We start from the raw sequence: 25,946 nt of genomic DNA on the forward strand, positions 1-25,946 counted from the left end.
TTCTAGTGTTTGGTACGTAGATGATGTCAGACATTTCGCGTTATTGATATTTGACCGCGCAGTCATAATAAGGGGCAGAGTTGGGCAATTTTACTTAGGAAATGTAAACTTTGTAATATAAAGTTTTTTTTTAAATCTAGAATAAATATATAAGCAGGAACAGCGTTTATAATTTAGTAGGATTAGTTGCCTTCATCATACATTTATGTTTAGATTGTAATTTATAGAATTAAGAGATCCTAAGGTTGTTCGCAGATGATTCTGTAATTTACCGTCTAGTAAGGTCATCCGAAGACCAGTCTCAGTTGCAAAGCTATTTAGAAAAGATTGCTGTATGGTGTGGCAGGTGGCAGTTGACGCTAAATAACGAAACGTGTGAGGTGATCCACATGAGTTCCAAAAGAAATCCGTTGGAATTCGATTACTCGATAAATAGTACAATTCTCAAGGCTGTCAATCCAATTAAGTACCTGGATGTAAGAACTACGAACAACTTTAGTTGGAAAGACCACATAGATAATATTGTGGGGAAGGTGAGCCAAAGGTTGCGTTTCATTGGCAGCACACTTAGAAGATGCAACAAGTCCACTAAAGAGACAGCTTACACTACACTCGTTCGTCCTCTGTTAGAATACTGCTGTGCGGTGTGGGATCCTTACCAGGTGGTATTGACGGAGGACATCGAAAGGGTGCAAAAAAGGGCAGCTCGTTTTGTATTATCACGTAATAGGGGAGAGAGTGTGGCAGATATGATACGCGAGTTGGGATGGAAGTCATTAAAGCAAAGACATTTTTCGTCGCGGCGAGATCTATTTACGAAATTTCAGTCACCAACTTTCTCTTCCGAATGCGAAAATATTTTGTTGAGCCCAACCTACATAGGTAGGAATGATCATCAAAATAAAATAAGAGAAATCAGAGCTCGAACAGAAAGGTTTAGGTGTTAATATTTCCCGTGCGCTGTTCGGGAGTAAAATGATAGGGAGATAGTATGATTGTGGTTCGATGAACCCTCTGCCAAGCACTTAAATGTGAATTGCAGAGTAATGATGTAGATGTAGATATGCTTCAGGGGTAGTCAAACAGGGCCAAATCTTCAGTTAAGCGTTTATTATTTTCCGTTGCGCAGATTCATTTTACACCCGCCTGGAGTAGCATCTTCGATCACATTTCAATAGAATATCAATTAACCTTCAAAACCTTAACTGTGTTGTTTCCAACGATAAGCCCGTAAAAATAAATGTTGTTGTAGTTGTGGTCTTCAGTCCTGAGACTGGCTTGATGCAGCTCTCCGTGCTACTCTATCCTGTGCAAGCTTCTTCAATTCCCAGTACCTACTGCAACGTACATCCTTCTGAATCTGCTTAGTGTATTCATCTCTTGGTCTCCCTCTACGATTTTTGCCCTCCTCGCTGCACTCCAATACTAAATTGGTGATCCCTTGATGCCTCAGAACATGTCCTACCAACCGATCCCTTCTTCTGGTCAAGTTGTGCCACAAACTTAACCCTGTAGTCACCTTACCAGAAGTCTTGTTCCTCCTGCCACCGAACTTCACTAATTCCCACTATATCTAACTTTAACCTATCCATTTCCCTTTTTAAATTTTCTAACCTACCTGCCCGATTAAGGGATCTGACATTCCACTCTCCGATCCGTAGAACACCAGTTTTCTTTCTCCTGATAACGACATCCTCTTGAGTAGTCCCCGCCCAGAGATCCGAATGGGGGACTATTTTACCTCCGGAATATTTTACCTAAGAGGACGCCATCATCATTTAATCATACAGTAAAGTTGCATGCCCTCAGGAAAAATTACGGCCGTAGTTTCCCCTTGCTTTCAGCCGTTCGCAGTACCAGCACAGCCAGGCCGTTTTGGTTATTGTTACAAGGCCAGATCAGTCAATCATCAAGACTGTTGCCCTTGCAACTACTGAAAAGGCTGCTGCCCCTCTTCAGGAACCACACGTTTGTCTGGCCTCTCAACAGATACCCCTCCGTTGTGGTTGCACCTACGGTACGGCCATCTGTATCGCTGAGGCAAGCAAGCCTCCCCACCAACGGCAAGGTCCATGGTTCATGGAGGGTAAAAATAAATAAAACTTAGAATTGTTGTCAGTTTTCGCCACCCGAATGGGTTTGGTTTTAACAACAGGACTGCTGCGGAACAGCATCTGACCATTGACAAAGCTGTTTAACTGTATTCGCTGACTCCGAGTTGCAACTCTGCCAAAGCGATTCAGGATTCACAACAAAGGGAAGAGAAATACGAAAGCTTGGAGAATATAGTGTAAGTATAAAGAGGCGGGAATCAAAAGCCAGGTGACGCAAATGGCGTGAGGCGGGCGCCCCCCGCGACGCCTTCCGGCTGGCGAAGCTTCCAGCGGCGGAGTGGGCGCCGGGGCTAAGTTTAGCCGGGGGCCTGCACCCCGCGGGTTTTCCCGCCGGAGTCCTCCCCGCGGCGACGCCGAGCCGCCTCCCGCCGCCGCCCCGCCGCCGCCCCCGCGCCACCGCCGGCCGTGAAAAGCGCGCGCCAGCCAGCGTCGGCAACAGTCGCCGCCTGACCCCCGAGAGCACTCCGCGCGAGGCCAGCATCGCAACCGTCGCCTAGCAACCAGCAGTCAACATGCCGGTAAGGCGCGGGGGTTCCCCTGTCCAACCTGGCTCCGGCAACAGGCCGTGCGGTCAGCCCATTCACACACTAGCTGTCCCTTTTTCAGTCCTATTGTAGTTCAGATAATCTTCGTCATAGTGGAAACCACTAAGTGAAGGCAGCATTTTCTACAATTTAGCTGCATTTTTGTAGACCGCTTTTTCATCTACATCTACATCTACATGAATACTCTGCAAATCACATTTAAGTGCCTGGCAGAGGGTTCATCGAACGACCTTCACATTTATCTATTATTCCAATCTCGTATAGCGCGCGGAAAGAACGAACACCTATATCTTTCCGTACGAGCTCTCATTTCCCTTATTTTATCGTGGTGATCGTTCCTCCCTATGTAGGTCGGTCTCAACAAAATATTTTCGCATTCGGAGGAGAAAGTTGGTGATTGGAATTTCGTCAAAAGATTCCGTCGCAACTTTCCAGCCCAAGTCCTGTATCATTTCTGTGACACGCTCTCCCATATTTCGCGATAATACAAAACGTGCTGCCTTTCTTTGAACTCTTTCGATGTACTCCACAGCCCTACCTGGTAAGGATCCCACACTGTGCAGCAGTATTTTAAAAGAGGACGGACAAGCGTAGTGTAGGCAGTCTCCTTAGTAGGTCTGTTACATTTTCTAGGTGTCCTGCCAATAAAACGCAGCCTTTGGTTAGCCTTCCCCACAACATTTTCTATGCGTTCTTTCCAGTTTAAGTTGTTCGTAACTGTAATACCTAGGTATTTAGTTTAATTTACGGCTTTTAGATTAGACTGATTTGTCGTGTAACCGAAGTTTGAGTTCCTTTTCGCACCCATGTGGATAACATCACACTTTTCTTTATTTATGCTCAAATGCCACTTTTCGCACCATTCAGATATTTTTTCTAAATCGTTTTGCAGTTCGTTTTGATCTTCTGGTGACTTTATTGGTCGATAAACGACAGCGTCATCTGCAAACAACCGAAGACGGCTGCTCAGATTGTCTCCCAAATCGTTTATACAGATAAGGAACAGCAAATCGCCTATAAAACTACCTTGGGGAACGACTGAAATCACTTCTGTTTTACTCGATGACTTTCCATCAATTACTACGAACCGTGACCTCTCTGACAGGAAATCGCAAATCCAGTCACATAACTGAGACGATATTCCATAAGCACGCAATTTTACTACGAGCCGCTTGTGTGGTACAGTGTCAAAAGCCTGTCATCCCGCTGTAGAGTCAGAATTCATGTGCAGTTGTGACAGGAGTGGCAACGCATGAGGGACAATACGCAGTGGTCAGTGAAGTGAACTGTCCGGCCGTGACGTATCTCATACCGGTCTTTCCGGGTCATATGAAATGAAGTTACCCTGACCTCTCTCCAAATAGGATACTGTCCATTAACGAATTGCTTCCTACTTGCGAGGGAAGATGCCTCAGTCCGTGATGCTGTGACGTATGACTGATCACTCGCTACATTTTAATAAAGTACATTTTCTATTCGGACCAGAGGGTAGCCGTTATTGTGGGTGGTGAAATGCCTTCTGTTCTAGCTGAAGATGAGACGAGTGTTATACAGCTTTCTAAATTTTGTGCGTTGCCCGAACTCGAACCTAAGTCTTAGGTTGGAGGTTTCAGTGTGCCACTTCTGTCTATTTTTAACTAAATTTTCAACAACTAGTATTGCAAAAAATTGTATTTTGTGCGTATGTGTGCGTGCGCGCGCGCTTGTGTGTGTGTGTGTGTGTGTGTGTGTGTGTGTGTAAATATGAGCAAAACAACTTTAAAGAAACTATCTTTCAATCATTTCAGTATATTTATTTCTAACTTCAAGCTACAGGCGCTAAACAATACTGCCCAAACAATGCCGTCATTATCATTCGTCACACAATTACTTCCGGCTTTTTAATTCATTAAAGAGTGTTTAGCTGTATAAAAAGCTAACTCCGTAATTGTTATCTATCCTCAGTTTCATTCTTCGGTCAGCATTAAAATTTTCTACATTTCTTCCACCTTAAATGCACCGACTACCTGTTAAACCATCAAGAACAGTACAATTGCTACCAACAGGAACCGTAGTCGTTCATGTGAATAAGCTGACACTTTCGTGCCACCCTCTTCGATTTCTTACGTTCGCAGTACTGTGTTCCAGCTTCGCTTTGGAAACGCAGTGCGTTTTTTTACACAGCTAAGCATTCGATAATAGCTTTAAAAAGCCGAAACTAGTTCTGTATCGAAGCAGAAGGCTAAATAAACACAGCCTAAATAGAAAAAAATCCGCTCTCATTCAGGTACTTCGTTGCGCGTCGCCAATCCCTTTCGTCTTCCCCCATTCATTTAGTAATATAAAAGTACAAGCATAAGCGATGGGCAGAGCTGTATTATGAATACCACAGTATTAAGTCTATAACACTGTCTTGTGACGTATTGCAAATGAAGGTGATTGAATAGCTCTTAGATTGGTTGGCAAAATTTGACTTCTAGCAGAACACTGCATACAGAGAGATTTCTTTATTCACTACTGCTGTAAGCACTAGCAAAGGGCTCACGTAAATGCCAAATTGGTTCAAATGGCTCTGAGCACTATGAGACTTAACATCTGAGCTCATCAGTCCCCTAGAACTTAGAACTACTTAAACCTAACTAACCTAAGGACATCACACACATCCAAGCCCGAGGCAGGATTCGAACCAGCGACCGTAGCAGTCGCGCGGTTCCAGACTGAAGCGCCTAGAACCGCTCGGCCACAACACGTAAATGCCAACGACCTTCACTAATCGAGGAAACAACTTATTATTGTGAAGAACATACTGTATTTAGCGCCATTAATTTACTGAAAACAACTTAATTATCCGGCACAATCACATCTATTTCTAACGAAATGAGCTGTTTTGCCTGGCGTCGGCCATCTTCAGATCACACAATGCAGTCCGTGGTTTCTGCAGTGGTGGGACTGAACCACGCACAATCACTCTGCTCTCCAACTCGACACAAATGTCATTCTTCCCATTAATTTTTATTAGCTGTCGTTATTGGAACAATTTTAATGAATAACAATGAGGTTTTTCCGATGAACTGATGTCAAAATGGCTCTAAGCACTATGGGACTTAGCATCTGAGGTTACCAGTCCCCCAGACTTAGAATTACTGAAACCTAACTAACCTAAGGACATCACACACATCCATGCCCGAGGCAGGATTCGAACCTGCGACCAGACCGAAGCGCCTAAAACCGCTCGGCCACACCGGCCGGCCAACTGATGTCAGTAGACAGTGTGTTAGAAAGGAAGTGTCCTTCTATGACCTACAGAACATTTAGGAAGGAGGTTGCTTCCGTGACAGTTCAACGCTAGCACAGTTAAGAGCATAAATGGGTTCCTGTGGAAAAGAGCTATCGCCCCATGGTAGCGTACGAGGCGACTGTATTTACATTTCAATAACCATCTTGAGTGCAGCGTGCCTGCGAAAGACAATCACATTAAGTTCGAGAGATGTAATGTGAATCTAGATTTCTGAAAGAAGTCGAGAACCACAGCAAGCAGTTCCGGACACAGAACAAGTGCACTGGGCTTCAGAGCCAAGAGTTATTCTAGAATCGGCGTTGCACGCAGTGCGAGTCTTGGCTCAACCCTGGCCACGGCTGATATACTGCCTCTCCCAGCTACAGCTGTCGGGCAGACGCCGTGCTTCTGGCGCCAGATTGGTGTCCCATAGCGGCTCATTAATTACACCAGTGTGAGCCAAGCAGTTGTGCAATATCGAGGATTATGTTACGCACTAACTTCACTCATGACTGCAACAACGAGGTATTCAGCCCCCCCTCTAGCGCTGCAATTGCTACAGAGTCTTCTAGCACCGGGTGTTACGATTCGAAACTGTTCCTCAAACAAGAGCTACGGGCATCAGGAATCGAGCGTATCAGATATTGGCACAATGTCATGGATGTCGAAAGAGGGAAACCTGTTCTAGTCTAAAACACCGTCCGCTGTCCTAGAAGTAATGGTCTTTCAACACAAAACAGCCAGAGCCAAACACAACGCCGTGAATTCCGCAAAAAGCTACTTGTTTTTCCAGCCTGCTTTATACGGAACAGGTCCGTCACTTGGGTGCCAGACAGTTAGTGTATCCAAGAAGACAGAACAACTTCTACAACCGTTTTGTTGACAACGCCGGATTTCAGTGAGGCTTCTTCTAGGCTAAGTTTAGCTACACTATTCTCGTCAGAGCCGTCTCTCAGATAACGCAACCGGAAACTCTCTGTGGCGACTGCAAATTGATGCTATTCGAGAGCTGAAACTACCTTTCCGTAACGCTCTATTCTACAGACTTTTCACCGACCTGCAGCTGAAGGAATAAAAAAAACGTAAAAAGAATAACGTCTTTGTGACTCGTTAAGGACAAATCAGTATGAGCGCAAATTGTTTACAGATAGGCCTGAGGAAGATGCGGGGAATACTATCTCGAACAGCAGAATCCTGGACAATCACTGTCTCGTACTACGTGCATCAGCTGCACTGTCAGTGCACGTGAGTATCAAATAATCTGTCGGGTGTTCCGAACGAGACTTTTCCTGAAAATATATTAGCTGTTTCCCATTTCTATTTCCTCAGTGTAACCACCGGTTGCATGAAAGACGACAGCAACATTGTCTAGGTGACAATGATGAAAGTATAGAGAATTTTGGTGCCTTGTTTGTGTTGTTGCCAACGATGAGATGGAAAAGGGAGAGGGTAAAACCAGATGCCAGTATTAAAAGGACCGCTGAACTTGACATCCCAGTTCGACGGACAAATCACCATCATCATTAAATGCGCCCACTCCATGAACCACTTTGGAGAGGTTTGGAACTTAAAACACGACACTGATGCACAGTGTAGTGGTCAGGGGCTGTATGCCATCTCCTGTCCTCCCCTTAGTTGCCAAATATTGGCGACGAAAATTTCTTTCATCGCAGTGAATCGAACCGGTTACTATCGAGTTAGATTCCATAGCATAGGCATGCGTTGGTGATCTCAGCTGTGTTATGGTAGGAGAATAGAAAGACAGCCTCAAACAGTCGAATGAATCAAGTGTTTTTCAAAAGAAAAGACTGGTATCTTAACTTTGCGCAGAAACGACTGATCAGAGCATATTGATCTAGCCCGGAAACGACTGAAACTAATTTGGATATGAGTAGTTCACTTTTGCTTCTGTAATAGCGAACTAAAATCCTACGAATAGAAGCACCTCAGAACATTGTCATTTACAAATAAGTTCCAATACATTTTCCCTTCATTTGATGGACAGTATTAGGCCCCAGATATGTTACGTGACAAGGCTGAACCTTCTTAGTTTCATTCAGCTGCGCATGGTTTGGACCCTAAAAACGTATGGAATCTGCATCTACGTACATACTCCGCAAGCCACCGTATGCTGCATGGCGGAGGGTACCATGTAGGACTAATAGTCATTTCCTTTCCTGTTCCATTCGCAAACAGAACGAGGGAAAACCGACTGTCTGTGTGCCTCCATACAAGCCCTATATCTATTATCTTATGCTAGCGGTCTTTACACAAAATTTACGCTGCCGGCAGTAAAATCGTTCTCTAAACTTTCTCAATAGTGTTCCGCGAAAGGAGCGTGGTCTTCCATTAAGGGATTCCCACTTGAATTCAAGAAGCATCTCCGTTTAGACCAAAACGATCAGTAATAAATCTAGCAGTCCGCCTCTGAATGGTTCGATGTCTTCCTTTAATCCGATCTGGTGGAGATCCCAAATACTTGGGCAGACTCAATAAGGGGCCTGAGACAAATATTCATATTACCGACATCCAATGAGACAATAATAGCGAACTTGCGCGACATTCCTCATCGTCCTTTCCAGCATAAGTAAATAAATCCGATTTTCAATAAGGACTATCAGAATGCAGCAAGAGAAAAGAAAAGTATTGAGTCAAATTCCAGAGGGCTATAGGGAGAGTGCACGAATGTGGTCCCTCTTTTTTTTTAACGACGGAAACAAACATGTTAAACATGCAGTATCTTGAAAATTCTCAAATCACACTCTGAAAAAATGAGATTTGGTAGATCACTGTATTTATTAATGCAAGTAACATTATCCGAAACAGTACATATTAATAATGAATGGAGGTAAGAATTAAGATTAATGGTGATGACTGTGGCCCAAATTCCTTCTGAACGTAGCCGAAAACCCTAGCGCTTGCAACAAAATGTATGGTACAGTGCCAATTTCGATGACCAAAGCTATGGTACTGCCCCAAACGTCAGCTGGGAAATGTGGCACACACGACGAAGAGACGTCCGCTGTCGATGACCGGCGGCACTCGGCTCCCAGATGTGCAGCAGGTGTTTGGCTGGTTGGCTAGCCGCCAGGCGCGTGCGTCTCGCATTGACCCCGCCCTCACGGTCTACAGAACACCTCAATGGGGCCGAGCGGCCGCTGGTCGCTGCCAAAGCCTTTGTCTGCCGACCGCGGAAATCAATTAACTCCTCTCACTGCACCAGAACGGCTTCTGGATCACGTTCTCTTGGTGTTACGTTAACTTACAACTATTAAAGAGCCTTCTGACGTCGCAGGCCTACAAGGAAGATTTCGACATCGGATTTGCAGAAAGTATCACTCGCCGATAAACGATTCGAGCTGGTAGATACAAGTCTTTACACAAAAGGAAGATGAAAGAAGATTTCGTAGCCTACCATATAGATCTAGATTTTCTTTCTAGTCAACGTTTTCGAGTGATATTCAAGAGTCTTTTCTCGTACCTAACAAGGTTTTATTCCGCTGCCTCAAATGTTATTCATACTAAAAGAGTGCCTAATCCTACGTGCGAAATGTAATGTCCACACAGTAACTGAAGCCAAAAGGAGATCCATTTACAAGTTTCTAAAACAATAACAGAGAAGAAGCAACTACAATCACGAGATCAAATGTTGTGTCTCCGTCGGTGTATATCGCTTTAAGGGCAATTCATGGATATGCTTCGTAGCTCTTCTGAAAATGGACCATCGTGTTATTTCTTCTGACTTACAGATTTGTGTTGGCTATACCAGTACTTTCCGCTGGCACTGGAACCGTATTCAGTGGGTTCAAGTTTGGTAACAATCAGTATGGACGTCAATGGAGAATTGCAGACTTTTTCGAACCAGGGAGTCGGCTGACAATCGTGCTTGTCCAGTATTTCAGCGGGATTAGTGGTGCAGTGATCCAGACAGCAGAAACTAACCGTGCTTGTGCGTAGCGAAAGTCCCGCTGCCTACCTTGTCTTGTGTTTACTCATTATCTTCCAAAGAAAGTCGACATCGCTCTGTGGATAAGTCTACGACTGATTCCTATCTACTTATTTCTTCACTCTCCAATTGCCGCAGTGTTGACGGGGAAGACTCGTATTCAGCAAATGCACGTTTCAAGTCCTCGTCCAGCCATATGCCTTTATGTTTTCAAAGGTTTTGCTAAACCACCTGAGAAAAATTTGTGTGTTTATGTTAGCAAGGTCACTGTCGATATTTCTGGTCATCCTTGACATCGACTTGACGTTGAACCTTATGCTTCCTTCCCGAATTCGGCGAGACGATACTTAACTCTCCTGCTGTCCTACATCTACAAGGCACAATACCACCTTCTGGTTCCTTATTCAAAAGGATGGAAAGAAAACAACTATTTAAAGCTCTCTCAGGACATCAGACACTCTATATTTGATAAGGACGATCCAGACAACTGACCGTTCTCGACTTCACTTGAAGTGCACTAGAGAAATAAAATTAAAAAAAAAAAAAACCTGTCCCTGGATGGCTCTAGGTGGGTTTGAACCCCGTTCCTCTCGAATGCGAGCCTTGTGTGCTAATTAATCAATGCACCACGTTGTTTGTTCTCTCAATCAGAATCTGTTAACTTATCACAAATTTATACACACATCAATAAACGGAGGTTCAGAATTCTCAGCGACACAAGGCGTATGGAGCCAGACTGGGTAAGCGTGCTATAATCCAGCACCTGTTGTACACAGACAGAATGTAATTTATATAATCTAATATATAATCATGTGGGAAAGTTATTCCCTGTAAATATTTTAACAGTTCAGATAGTAAAACTAAGAATATTATTAAAATGAAGGAGATAGTGAAATATGAAACCGATCGAGCGACTCTAAACTGATAGTGGGTTGCAATAAACTTAGATGGATACATAAAAATGTTTGTTACATTAACTTGGCAGTTCTATAGTTAATTTGGAGTCATGTTTTCTAACGCAAGAATTCACCTTTCGAGGGGCAGAGGAGGACAGCAGCTAGACTTTCACCACTCCTTACAAAGAAAAATATCTTCGCCAACCAAATCCTGCCACACTAGTTACACAGACATACCGATTCAGTATCACTTTGAAGACAGCCAGAACAGTAGTGGATACTGACTAGTACTTAGTAAGTATACCTTGAACCATCTGTCGTGATATCTCAAAACTATTTCGTCATTTACCGCGAGACTAACGAGTGTTGTCTCTCTCCTCTAACTCAGATCCTGGGTACGCTCTTGTTTCTCTCAGATGAACACAATCTGATCAAAAGTATGTGGAGAACTGCTAGTCAACATTAATATGAGGTGTGTCCAGCCTTCTCCTTTATGTCGGCTTGAACTGTGCTTGGGGCACTTTCAATAGCGCGTCTGAATTTCTGTGGAGGAATGGCAGCTCATTCTACCCCAAGAGTCCAAACCAGAGAATGTAATGACTTTGGACGCCCGGGTCTGGACCGAAGTTGACGTTCTAACTCATCCCAAACGTGTTCCATTGGGTTCATGTCGGGGCTCTAGGCAGGCCAGTCCATTTCAGGAATGTTAGTGTCCACAGACCGTTGTTTCAGAGATGATGCTTTATGTCATGCTGATATAAGCAAGCCGGCCGGAGTGCCCGAGCGGTTCTAGGCGCTTCAGTCTGGAACCGCGCGACCGCTACGGTCGCAGGTTTGAATCCTGCCTCGGGCATGGGTGTGTGTGATGTCCGTAGGTTAATTAGGGTTGAGTAGTTCTAAGTTCTAGGGGACTGATGACCTCAGAGGTGAAGTCCCATAGTGCTCAGAGCCATTTGAACCATTTTTTTATATACACTCCTGGAAATGGAAAAAAGAACACATTGACACCGGTGTGTCAGACCCACCATACTTGCTCCGGACACTGCGAGAGGGCTGTACAAGCAATGATCACACGCACGGCACAGCGGACACACAGGAACCGCGGTGTTGGCCGCCGAATGGCGCTAGCTGCGCAGCATTTGTGCACCGCCGCCGTCAGTGTCAGCCAGTTTGCCGTGGCATACGGAGCTCCATCGCAGTCTTTAACACTGGTAGCATGCCGCGACAGCGTGGACGTGAACCGTATGTGCAGTTGACGGACTTTGAGCGAGGGCGTATAGTGGGCATGCGGGAGGCCGGGTGGACGTACCGCCGAATTGCTCAACACGTGGGGCGTGAGGTCTCCACAGTACATCGATGTTGTCGCCAGTGGTCGGCGGAAGGTGCACGTGCCCGTCGACCTGGGACCGGACCGCAGCGACGCACGGATGCACGCCAAGACCGTAGGATCCTACGCAGTGCCGTAGGGGACCGCACCGCCACTTCCCAGCAAATTAGGGACACTGTTGCTCCTGGGGTATCGGCGAGGACCATTCGCAACCGTCTCCATGAAGCTGGGTGCGGTCCCGCACACCGTTAGGCCGTCTTCCGCTCACGCCCCAACATCGTGCAGCCCGCCTCCAGTGGTGTCGCGACAGGCGTGAATGGAGGGACGAATGGAGACGTGTCGTCTTCAGCGATGAGAGTCGCTTCTGCCTTGGTGCCAATGATGGTCGTATGCGTGTTTGGCGCCGTGCAGGTGAGCGCCACAATCAGGACTGCATACGACCGAGGCACACAGGGCCAACACCCGGCATCATGGTGTGGGGAGCGATCTCCTACACCGGCCGTACACCACTGGTGATCGTCGAGGGGACACTGAATAGTGCACGGTACATCCAAACCGTCATCGAACCCATCGTTCTACCATTCCTAGACCGGCAAGGGAACTTGCTGTTCCAACAGGACAATGCACGTCCGCATGTATCCCGTGCCACCCAACGTGCTCTAGAAGGTGTAAGTCAACTACCCTGGCCAGCAAGATCTCCGGATCTGTCCCCCATTGAGCATGTTTGGGACTGGATGAAGCGTCGTCTCACGCGGTCTGCACGTCCAGCACGAACGCTGGTCCAACTGAGGCGCCAGGTGGAAATGGCATGGCAAGCCGTTCCACAGGACTACATCCAGCATCTCTACGATCGTCTCCATGGGAGAATAGCAGCCTGCATTGCTGCGAAAGGTGGATATACACTGTACTAGTGCCGACATTGTGCATGCTCTGTTGCCTGTGTCTATGTGCCTGTGGTTCTGTCAGTGAGATCATGTGATGTATCTGACCCCAGGAATGTGTCAATAAAGTTTCCCCTTCCTGGGACAATGAATTCACGGTGTTCTTATTTCAATTTCCAGGAGTGTATAAGCAACCATCGTCTCCGAACAGTTCCTCTACTGAAAGCAGTATATAATTCCTTGAAATCAGTTCATATTCTTCCGCATTTAGCGTAAGGGCGATAAGGTGACCACACCTTAACTCCGAAAAGCACCCCCCATACCGTAAAACCACCTCCTTTGCACTTCACTGCTGCCGCAACTCAACAGTACACATCGAACTGCCACAGGGTATAGAGTGAATCATTGTCCAGTGGCTGCGCTCTTCACGTCACCTCAAACATCACTTAGCATTGACTACAGATATGTGTAGATTATCAGAAGCTGCTCGACCACTGTACCTCATTATTTTTAACTCCTCACGCACAATTATTGTGCTGGCTGTGCTGCTGACAGCACTTTGCAAGTCACGAGTGATCCCATCAACTCATTTCATGCGTTTTTTCACAACCGCCCTCCGCTTTGCTCGACGTTCCGTCAGTACATGAGATCCGCCTGGTCATACATTCGCTCTGGTTGTTCCTTCTCTTTTCCAGTTCACAATCTCATCACCAACAGTCGACGTCGGCAGCTTACGCAAGGTTGAAATGTTCCTAATGGATATGTTACTCAGGTGACGTATATGACTAGCCCACTTTCGAAATTGTTGAGCTCTCCCGACGGATCCACTCTGATGTCACTGCTTCTCTGCTGACAACACTACCCCCCCCCCCTTAAAAAACTAAACTCCTCCAGAACAGACCATGAAGGTCCAAAGGTACCGACCGGCCGCCGCGTCATCCTCAGCCCACAACCGTCACTGGTTGCGGATATGGAGGGGCATGTGGTCAGCACACCGCTCTCCCGGCCTTATGTCAGTTTCCGAGACCGGCGCCGCTACTTCTCAAACAAGTAGCTCCTCAGTTTGCCTCACAATGGCTGAGTGCACCCCGCTTGCCAACAGCACTCGGCGGACCGGATGGTCACCCATCCAAGTGCTAGCCCAGCCCGACAGCGCTTAACTTCGGTGATCTGACGGGAACCGGTGTTATCACTGCGGCAAGGGCGTTGCCCCTCCCCCTCCCACCCCCCTCGCCGCCTCCTTTTATAATGGTTTGTCTGCGTTTCGTGACATCTAGCAGTCAATTACGTATTACACATGTATGTCCGTATACTTTTGATCAGATAGTGCAGTTCGCAGGAATTGCCACGACTGACACCGGGCAAGATGGTATATTTTTAGGACACTAGATGGGCATTCCGTGACGTGACGATTCTAATCCCTGTCTGGCCATCCAGATATAGGTCTTCCTCGATTTCCCTAAGTAGATCAAAAGCAAACGATGGGATAGTTCCTTTGAAAAGGCCACAGCCGAGTTGGCTTCCCCTATCGAGGTTCGCTCCGACTGTAATGACCTCGTTGTCGACGGGTCGTGAAACCTTAGTCTTGCTTCCTGTGTTCCACGACTGACGACGCCGGAAGCGTGCGGACAGGAGACGGGTGACGTCGTAAAGGGCTGCAGTGATTTAGTGTCATGGGGCGCGCGCGCTCTCCGGCTCCGTATTTAGCCCGCGCCGGAGGGTCTGGTGTCCCGCAACCCGACACTTCTACACAGTAAAACGGCGCCCGCTGCCAGCGGATTAAATATTTGTCGGATCTCTCTGCAGGGCGCGGCACGCTACTTCTGGACGCCGCCAAACGGCGCCGTGGGTTTCGCAAATAAGCAGACTGCGGAAATGGGCAAATCGTGAGATAAAATAAATCACCCGTTGTGCAATGTGAAGTAAAAGTTCGATCCCTCCCGCCACCCTACAAAAATATCAAACCGGCTTTACAACACTGGTGCAAATATATACGGGATGCCGCTTTTATGTCTCCCCGAGAGCGAGGTTAAAATTCTAGACCGACCACCACCAGCTTGGTTTCAGTGATCGCTTCTACACCTACATGTATACTCTGCAAATCACATTTAAATGGCTGGCAGAGGGTTCATCGAACCATCTTCACAATTCTCTATTATTCCAATCTCGTATAGCGCGCGGAAAGAACGAACACCTATATCTTTCCGTACGAACTCTGATTCCCCTTATTTTATCTTGGTGATCGTTCCTCCCTATGTAAGTCGGTGTCAACAAAATATTTTCGCATTCGGAGGAAAGAGTTGGTGATTAGAATTTAGTGATAAGATTCCGTCCCAACGAAAAACGGCTTTCTTTTAATGATGTCCATCCCAAATCCTGCATCATTTCTAGTGACACTCTCTCCCATATTTCGCGATAATACAAATCTTGCTGCCTTTCTTTGAACTTTTTCGATGTACTCCGTCAGTCCTGTCTGGTAAGGATCCCACACCGCGCAGCAGTATTCTAAAAGAGGACGGACAAGCGTAGTATAGGCAGTCTCCTTAGTGGGTCTGTTACATTTTCTAAGTGTCCTGCCAATAAAACGCAGTCTTTGGTTAGCCTTCCCCACAACATTTTCTATGTGTTCCTCCCAATTTAAGTCGTTCGTAATTGTAATACCAAAGTATTTAGTTGAAATTACGGCTTTTAGATTAGACAGATTTATCGTGTAACCGAAGTTAAACGAGTTCCTTTTAGCACTCATGTGGATTACCTCACACTTTTCATTATTTAAGGTCAACTGCCACTTTTCGCACCGTTCCGATATTTCTCCTAAACCGTTTTGCAGTTTGTTTTGATCTTCTGATGACTTTATTAGTCGATAAACGACAGCGTCATCTGCAAACGACCGAAGACGGCTGCTCAGATTGTCTCCCAAATCGTTTATATAGATAAGGAACAGCAAAGGGCCTATAACACTAACGTGGAGAACGCCAGAAATCACTTTTGTTTTACTCGATGACTTTCCGTTACTACGAACTGTGACGTCTCTGACAGGAAATCACAAATACAGTCGCATAACTGAGACGATATTCCATAAGCACGCAATTTCACTACGAGCCGCTTGTGTGGTACAGTGTCAAAAGCCTTTCGGAAATCCAGAAATACGGAATCGATCTGAAATCCCTTGTCAATAGCACTCAGCATTTCATCTGAATAAAGAGCTAGTTGTGTTCCACAAGAACGATGTTTTCTAAACCCACGTTGATTGTGTGTCAATAGACCGTTTTCTTCGAGGTAATTCATAATGTTCGAACACAATAAATTTTCTAAAATCCTGCTGCATATCAACGTTAACGATATAGGCCTGTAATTTAGTGGATTACTCCTACTACCTTTCTTGAATATTGGTGTGACCTGTGCAACTTTCCAGTCTTTGGGTACGGATCTTTCGTCGAGCGAACGGTTGTATATGATTGTTAAGTACGGAGCTAATGCATCAGCATACTCCGAAAGGAACCTAATTGGTATACAGTCTGGGGCATAAGACTTACTTTTATTGAGTGATTTAAGTTGCTTCAAGTGAATCCTGCAGGGCGATTAATTTATTTCCCGTCCCAAGTATAGCAGAGTTTTCTTCCTTATGTACTGAACGTATGTGAATCGTGCAACGGTAAAAATTTTAAAACTATGTCGATTTTTATATACATTTGCTTAGATATTCTTCGAGGTTTCCCAGATCTTATCATTCATTTCTTGCTCATGTTCCTCCTTCCTTCTGAGAAGTGCCTGATATCTAATGCTTACGTCTTAAGGTAGCGCTGGAAATAAAGAATGATCCTTGCTTGTGGTTTAGTTGTACGTGAGAACCGCTTAACGAAGGTGGTCAGCTGGGATTAGAGATTAAGCGTGTATCCGTTCCATGAAGTGACTTACACATATGCTGTCTGATCAAAAGCGTCCGCACATGTATAATGGAGATTAATATGGGTTGTATCCACCCTTCGCCACCTTTATGGTGCCTGGAACACTACTGGGGCCGCTTTCAATGATTTGTCTGAATGTCTTTGGAGGAATGGGAGCCCTTTCTTCCTCAAGAGCCGAAACCATGAAGGCGGTGTCAGGCGCTGGGGTCTGGAGCGAGGATTGTGGGCAGGCCATTCCTTTTCAGGAAAGATACTGTCCACAAACCATTGTTTCACAGATGGTGATAGGGTATGATCATGCTGTTACAAATCGTCATCGTTTCCGAACTGTTCCTCTAACATTCGCGGTACACAGTTTTGAAAATATTCATATCCTTCCGTATGTAGGGTACTCTTAAGCGCAATAAGGGGATCACAGCTTAACCACGAAAAACTCCTCCATACCGTAACATCACATCGTCCGTTGTCACTATAACACCGCCTCCTCTATTGGCATTCCATATGGTGACAGGTGACGTTCTCCAGGCATTCGAATCCTGCCTCGGGCAAGGATGTGTGTGATGTCCTTAGGTTAGTTAGGTTTAAGTAGTTCTAAATTCTAGGGGACTGATGACCTCAGATGTTAAGTCCCATAGTGCTCAGAGCCATTTGAACCATCTCCAGACATTCGCCAAACCGAAACCCATCCCTCGGATTGACACAGAGTGTAGCGTGGTTCATCACTCCAACTTAGTCGCTTCCAGTCCTCCACTGTTTAAACCACCTCAGGCATCGCCTAACACTGACTACAGAAATGAGTGACTTTCGAGGAGCTGGTCGACTATAGGACTCCATTTTTCTTACTCCTACGCACACCATTGAACTAGCTGGACCACTGGGTTGCACTTTGGAACTCGCAAGCGATTCCTTCCGCTGATTTAATGCTGTTTTTTTACAACCACCCTCCGAAATGCTTGACGTTCACTGCCCGTCAGTGCATTACTTATGTCTGGCGTTGGACTCGCTAGGGTTGTTCGTTCGCGTCGCCACATCACAGTGACATCACCAACAGTCGAACTGAGTAGCTTTAGAAGGGTATAATGTCTCTGATGAATTTGTTACTCGAGCGACACCCAATGACTAGTACACGTTCGTAGTTACTGCGTTCTCCAGATCTTCTCTTACTGCTTCTCTACTGACAACTCTTTCTGAAATTATTTGTATGAAGTGTAGCCATGTATGGAATTGAAATATGGGCGATGAATAGTTTAGGCTAGAAGAGAACAGAAGCTTTCGAAATGTGGTGCTGCTGAAGAATGCTGAAGATTAGATGGGTAGATCACGTAACTAATGAGGAGGCACTGGGGAGAAGAGGAGTTTGTGGCACAACTTGACTAGAAGAAGGCTTCTGTTGGTATAACACCTTCTGAGGCATCAAGTGGCCACCAATATGGTATTGGAAGGAAGCGTGGAGGGTAAAAATCGTAGAGGGAGACCAAGAGATGAGTACACTAAGCAGATTCAGAAGGATGTAGGTTGCAGTACGTATTGGGAGATGAAGAAGCTTGCACAGAATAGAGTAGCATGGAGAGCTGCATCAAACCAGTCTCAGGACTGAAGACCTCAACGACAACAACAACAACAGAGGGTGGTCCATTGATCGTGACCGGGCCAAATATCTCACTAAATAAGCGTCAAACGAAGAAACTACAAAGAATGAAACTCGTCTGGACTAAAGACTACAACAACAACATCAACAACAACAACATAAACTGCAACCGACGGTGGTGCTGCTGTATAAAAAGATGGAATAACTATAGCTTCTATCGACCGCTTCTAGTCTCTCAATATAAATAGCGAATCCAGCGAGGAAACTCGGACAAGATTACGTCAAGAAAAGATTTTAGGTTTCTGTTCTCACCGCCGTAGACCCTATTCTCTGTGTTAATAGAACCTATCTATCTTTTCTTGACAAATCATGGTTGCATACAACTGCACTACTCAGTCTTCATTACAATCATTAACAGATCATCTTCAGGTGTCTTGTAAAAACTTAATCAGATGTATGACAAGTAATAAACACTAACTACCATCATGCACGAACCAACATTTCTATTCAGGAGGAAAAATAGGGTCTATTAATTCTGCGGCCAGGCATTAGATGATTGTTAGTGGTTATGAGTTTTCACACATCTCATTAGGATTTCACAAGACAACTGAAGACGGCCTGTTAAAGACTTAAACTGATTGCGTAGTAAAATTTGAGTACTACAGCTGTGTGCATCCACGATTTTTTCAACCCTTTTTACAAGCTGTAAATCATCGCCTCCTCAAAGTAATATTATCACCCTTTACCTTCAAGATACGTAATGTTATCAGGATATGTAATGTTACATTATCTCGACTAATAGTGGATAATCGCACATATACCTCCGGCCAGAGGAAATCGAGAGTCGGTGAGATTTTTTCTGCCGCGACAGACAAGCATGCATCGGTTTTGGAGGAGGCGTGAACCGAAGCGATGCCAGCCATCTGCCACGCCCACGCGGCGTCTATTCTGGTGAGAGCAGATGGGCGGACGCTGCGCTCCTCCCCCCCCCCCCCCCCCTGATATATTTCGGGTGGTGAGACCGGCGTCTCTGACGCAAGACGCCCCGACACAGCTGGGCGCCTCCAACTCCAACCGGGGCAGGATGCGACTGTCGCCCGTCTCTCTGAAAGGCACACACACACACAGATTCCTTCGCTGCTAGGTGACCCGCAATTAGCTACACCTCGAGAAATTTCTGTCTCCCAACGACGCATATCTTTGTGTTGGCAGAGGCCGCCAGCTGGGACTTCATTAAGAGCGCTCGTTCGCCACCACTGCCATGACCCACTACCTGTGCTGTGACACATGGTCACGCACCTGCTGCCGCATTCTTATGGCCAGCGAATAGCCGAAGCGCCGAGATTTCTTCTAGACACAGAGCCCAGTCAATGGTTCTGACACCCTTATACCAGCTCCGTAACACGGTATCAAGCGAAAGTTGGACTTACTCTACATCACACTCCGCAACCCACCTAACGATGTGCGGTCTAGGGTAGTTCCAGCACGAATAACTGATCCCCGCTTACCCTGTTCCATTCGCGAAGGTCGCATGGGAAGAATGATTACCGGTACGCCTCTGTATTGGCTCTAATTTCTCGAATTTTCTAGTTCTGGTCATTACGCGAGATTTATGAGGGAGGAAGTAATATGTTGCCCCATTCTTCCGCCGGCCAGGATGGCCGAGCGGTTCTAGGCGCTACAGTCTGGAACCGCGCGACCGCTACGGTCGCAGGTTCGAATCCTGCCTCGGGCACGGCTGTGTGTGATGTCCTTAGGTAAGTTAGGTTTAAGTAATTCTAAGTTCTAGGGGACTGATGACCTCAGAAGTTAAGTCCCATAGTGCTCAGAGCCATTTGAACCCATTCTTCCCTAAAAGTTCTCTCTCGAAATGTTAACGGTGAATCTCTCCTTGATGCACAACGCCACTCTTGTAACGTCTGCCAGTGGTGTGTCTTGAGCATCTCGATTAACAGTAATGTTCCTATCACACTCCCTTGGGCTATTCCGGAAATTACCTTTATATCTATCTATTTTCTTCCGTTATTCAGGCAGTACATCCGCACTCGAAGAATCACAAACACTTGTTGCATAATTTTGCTTTAAAAGATTTACTTTTCACATTCCCGTTACAGGTTTTGCGACTTCGGGTTCGATCCCCAGTGCCTAGCGCTTTTTCTCTGATAATGATTCGTTTTACATGACAAATGGAAACATGCATCGTGATTTAGGTGCCACGGTAAACTTTGGGGGTGGGCAGAGGGGGAAGGACGCGTAGTTCAGTTGGCTATCAGATCAAAATGGTGTAGTGACGTACTGTGATGTTCAGATCGATTTTCAACAACCGAATTTACATACAAACTCTCCAAACCACTTGACGTGGATGTCAGAAACTATTTAGCACTGTATTGCACTTTAGTCAGTTTTATAGCTCCTTTATTTATACACACCATTGTTAAGATAAAAGCTATTCAGCACATTACTACTTGTGCTGAAGGATACCTGAAAGAATACTCGTTAGTATCCAGCTAAGCATCTTCTTACATCAGTATTATATGACCTAATGCCTTCTGCTCTGTAGATACAGTGAGGATGTAGTACCACCATTATTCAGCTCTAGCTACACTAAAATATATGTTACAGGGAAGGAAAAACTTCGCCTCTATCTCTAATACTCAGATAAAATTTATGGAATAATCCGCACACATATTAAAAACCGAAATACACAGTACCGCTTCCTTATGAACGGGCTCTCGGCTTTTTGGCCCACCTTCAGAGAACATAACGCGAAACAGACAGTCCACACAACATTAATACAAAGATTGTATTTCCACAGGCATGTGACCTTTTACGGCTATATATCTGCACGAAAACCACAAGCACCACAAGCATGAAGTATTAAAAAATAAACCTTATACTGCATTGCACTCATACATTAAAGTATAAGAATATACTGGCCATAAGAGTACAGAAGTGAGCACTGGCACAAACTACTATGCTATACTTGCAAAATAACAAAAATGGTTCAAATGGCTCAGAGCACTATAGGACTTAACATCTGAGGTCATCAGTCCTCTAGAACTTAGAACTACTTAAACCTAACTAACCCAAGGACATCACATACATCCATGCGCGAGGCAGGATTCGAAACTGCGACCGTAGCGGTCACGTGGTTCCAGACTGAAGCGCCTAGAACCGCTCGACCACAGCGGCCGGCGGTAAAATAACAGTTGAATGTAATGAACATGGAAAAAGAATAGGGGGCAGAGGGGACGAAGGAGTCAATGGAATATGGGTGACGAACAGTTACACTGTTTACAACAGTTATATTATCCTGAGAGCTACTTTAGCAAGGGTAATAATAAAATTGTGTTTGATCATTAAAGATTGCCAGGACTCTGTGATCGGAGTTTACTGATAGCCATTATTTCAAGTAATGCCAGTCTCCTGCCTTTATTTGCTCTACGAAGAACCTACATTCATTCACAGCATGTTCAGCAAAGGTGGAATCAGTATTTTTCGGTCGCCAACTCATTTAATTTTCAGCTAGTCTAATAGTTATAATCCTACATGATAGACTCATATAGAATTTGTCACGTACATTGCACAAAATCCTGCAAATTCCGCTCTCTTCTAAAGGTCTAATTTTGTCTTTGCTGTTTGAGCAGAATTTGGGTAACAGCATTCTTAGCAGAGAAAGCATATAGAATGTGATCCATTTGTTGTCAGTGTGATTTAGTGTCTTCTGAGGAGGATACGGGACTGCTGTTATCCTCTGTCTCTTCTTTCTACTGCGTTATCAATGAGAGGCGCACTATATAACCACTCCGGTAAGCAACTTCTTTATTGGTTTTAATTCATTAACAAATTCAGCTTTGGTTTGTAGTATAGATTGCGCGGGGTGCGCTATGGAGTGCAAGGCTACTTACTCGTGTGTTGCAGGATGCTGGGCATTGTCTGTAGAAGTTAATGTGTATTAAAGCAAATGAAAATGGGCCCCTCATCACTGGAGAGGAAGATGCCTAGCCGTACATAGCAAAGGTGAACAGGATGGTATGCGGGCTGTCAGTCTGTACGAGACCTGTGAAGAGCTTGTGGATAGGTGCCGTGCCAGCAACGGCCCTGGATAGCGCACAAGTCTCCAGTTGCGCCACGACTGGCCGCAGGAGGCGTGTGTGGGGGCGGTGGTGGTGGAGGCGGGGGATGCGACGCCTCGTTTACGTCGCGAACGAGCTGCTCCGCTGCGCTCAGCACCTAAATTGCGGCGAAATTACAACCGTTGATTCAGCGCGGGATTATGACATCTAGGTATCGCCGCCTACATTTAGAGTCCAGGTTCGAGTGCCAACAGTCTGTAACTTCCCACTCTGCGAGCCGGCGCTGACTTTATAAATGCACCAGTTGCAGCATTTCTGCGCTACCTCTGCGGCAGTTCATATGTTTCCCCTGATAAGCTGAAAGCGAGAACATCACAACAGAGGCAGTATTTCGCTCGTACAGAGAGTAACGGGAAGCACGGCTGCTTCCGAAACAAATCCATCCACCAAATGAATGTCTGGAAGTTAGGAACATGGGACAATTCGAGATTTCCAGACAGTTTGTCAAACAAAAATGTAGAGCTGGTTCGTCTTTTCCGGCACAGATATCCAGCACCAATGCAATTTCAGTACAAGGAGATTTCACGAAATTCGAAGTAGTTTGTGAATGCACGCTACGGGTCCACTCTATTCTTCAGCAACCCTCAAAGTCCAACAGAACACGGTTATGCTCCTATTTTACGGAAAGTCAAACACGGACAGAAAAAAATGGCCATTGTAACAAACAAAGAAACTTTTTCTACTAAAGTTGCACATTAATACAAACAAATTTTTCTGACATGCCTGAGGGCATACTATACAAACTGAGTATTGAAACCAGTTAAAACATCATAATATTTCTATTCTGACGCTTAACACATATTTTGCTTTCGGCTGCGCCAAGCGCTTATCTTAACATGACTGAATATTTGGAAGAAGTAATGAAGTTTGACTTACAGTAAAAGATTATCATGTTATTTATATCTTGAGGTTGAAGCTCTCTCTTGTGTCCGTGTTTGCTTACAAATAAATTTGTTTTTGGACAAATTTCGCCTTGAGCAAGCACAATTTTTACTCCTTTTTCGTACATACATGTTTCCCTGAAGTTACACCATCATCGGTGAATTTTTTTTACTTTCATTCCATTAAACAGCAGTAAAAATTTGTTCACTTCTTATACATACAGAAATTTCAATTTTTAAAAAGTATTCACAGATCTGAAAACAGACAGATTTTTTTATATACCTTGCTACCACTTGCTGCGGTTTCCTGTAATTTGCCTGAATAGCGGTTTTTCTTTCACAGTTTTTCATTTTCGGTATAAAAAGCTTTCTACATTGAGCTATCTATGGTTGCGAATAACAAACCATGAAAGAAAAACAGCTATAACGCAAAACACAGAAAACCACAAAGCCAACGTATATATAATAAAATGTGCCTGTTTTCAAATTTGTGAATGCTTTCTTAAAAATTGAAATTTCTACATGTGGAGATAATAAAGAGCAATTTTCCTGTTATTTAATAGCAAGAAAATAAAAAAACCGACTGATGATACTGTTGCTTCAACGAAACATATCTGGCTAATAAGAAGTAAAAATTGTGTTTGCTCAAGACCGAACCTATACAAAAACAAATTTTCTGTTACGATCTCCTGCATTCTTCTTCAGTACCGATAACGGTTTTAGTAAAATTTCATAGATTCAGTATTGTTTGCTTAAATTTTTTAAAGAAAAAAATAACGGTTGATCTTATCTACAGGGCAATAAAGGGCAAGGCACTACTACCAAAATCCTATCACTGATTCTCCCTGGCGATATTATGTGTAAATGTTTGGCGAACAGTGATGGGAGTGCTCTGTCACTGTCGGAAAAGCTCAACAGGGTAACAAGAAACACTGAAAAAACCACCAGAGAAATTGCAAGTAAAATCTTCTAGGATATTAGACTGCTCACGCTTAACTTCTTCCAGACTATCAACGTTTCGACTCCTCTGCTGGAGGTCTTCTTCAGCATCTTCTGCCGTTCATGGTTAACGTCTCGAAGAAAATACCAGCAGACGGCTCGAAATTCGATCGTAGACGATTTCACCTTTAATGATAGCGGTCACGAAAGTCTGCCGACTGACAGCGGACAAAAAGTTTGAAATAATTTTGAGGGAAATAGCACTCTGTCCTGCAAATTAGGACTAACAGTTTGCTTCGTAACGCTGAACGTGTTTCTCATACAGTTTAATTCGTTTCCTTGCAGGCACGAAACAAGGAACAGGAAGCAGAGGTCCTGCAGTGGATAGAAGACGTCCTGGGCGAGAAGCTGCCCTCGCAGCCCTACGAGGACGTGCTGCGAGACGGAGTCGTCCTCTGCAAGCTCATCAACAAGATCGCGCCCAACTCCGTCAAGAAGATACAGCCTAAGGGGACCAACTTCCAGCTCATGGAGAATGTTCAGAGGTGACGGACCATTTCGTAATCAAAAATGAAATATCGTAGTCTCCGAGCACCCACTGATTCAGACCATTACGAAATATACAGCAAACGCATTCGCAGTTGCAGTTGAACTACCTTCTGCTGTAGATTAGAATGACGATAGTGAAAATTTGTCCCGGACCAGGACTCGAACCCGGATTTCCCGCTTTACCTTAACCGCATCGGCCATCCGTGCACGAATCACGACCAGACCCAAACTTCCATATTCCCTCGACCTTGAGTCACAAACTGCACCCGTATATTACGTATATTCCCGTCCAGGAAGGACATATTTATTGAGAGTCGAGGGAGTGGTATTGGTGAATAAATACGAAACAGTAGAGTCTGTATTATTAAGAAGTAAGATGCAGTGTTCCTTCGAACGTGTAGGCATTACAAAGTAGACAAAAACCACGTTTCTCTAATATCGTACGGTTGAATCATTAATGGAAATCGCACAGACGTCATAAAATTTAAGCCGATGAAGAATCAGAGGAAGTAATATTTCATGACCGGTAACCGGTTAAACACGATTGGATACTTTTGTGGATGTAATGAGATCTGCTACGTATAGGAAAACATTGTACTGCAGAAAGTTAAAAAAAATTAAAGGTGGGTAGCTGGCTGGAATACGAGATTTATCGAAGTCTGGATATATGGGAACACTATTTTTTAAACAGCAACATTTACTGTCTCATCTACTACGTCCTAACCGGTTTCTATGTTTGCACACCACACTCACACACAGCCGCGCGGTATTAGCCGAGCGGTCTAGGGCGCTGCAGTCATGCACTGTGGGGCTGGTCCCGGCGAAGGTTCGAGTCCTCCCTCGGGCATGGGAGTGTGTGTTTGTCCTTAGGATAATTTAGGATAAGTAGTGAGTAAGCTTAGGGACTGATGATCTTAGCAGTTAAGTCCCATAAGATTTCACACACATTTGAACATTTCAACACACACACACACACACAC

At 45.0% G+C, this 25,946-nt stretch overlaps 2 protein-coding genes and 1 pseudogene across 2 annotated transcripts in view; 1 reads left to right on the plus strand and 2 right to left on the minus strand.

Moving 5' to 3' along the window:
* The window catches only part of LOC124725368 (muscle-specific protein 20-like), a 178,907-nt gene that overhangs the window by 85,540 nt on the left and 67,421 nt on the right, over positions 1–25,946 (minus strand). The window lies entirely within an intron of this gene.
* Positions 2,501–25,946, plus strand: part of LOC124725535 (muscle-specific protein 20) — a 36,271-nt gene continuing 12,825 nt past the window's right edge. The window contains exons 1-2 of the mRNA XM_047248458.1: positions 2,501–2,632; positions 24,763–24,962. Coding sequence (XP_047104414.1) covers positions 2,627–2,632; positions 24,763–24,962 — 206 coding nt within the window. The 5' untranslated portion in view covers positions 2,501–2,626. The remainder of the gene's footprint in view (positions 2,633–24,762; positions 24,963–25,946) is intronic.
* LOC124726510 lies at positions 14,059–14,176 on the minus strand (annotated as a pseudogene).

Source organism: Schistocerca piceifrons, chromosome 1 (assembly GCF_021461385.2).
Source record: "Schistocerca piceifrons isolate TAMUIC-IGC-003096 chromosome 1, iqSchPice1.1, whole genome shotgun sequence".
NCBI classification, from domain to species: Eukaryota; Metazoa; Arthropoda; class Insecta; order Orthoptera; family Acrididae; genus Schistocerca; species Schistocerca piceifrons.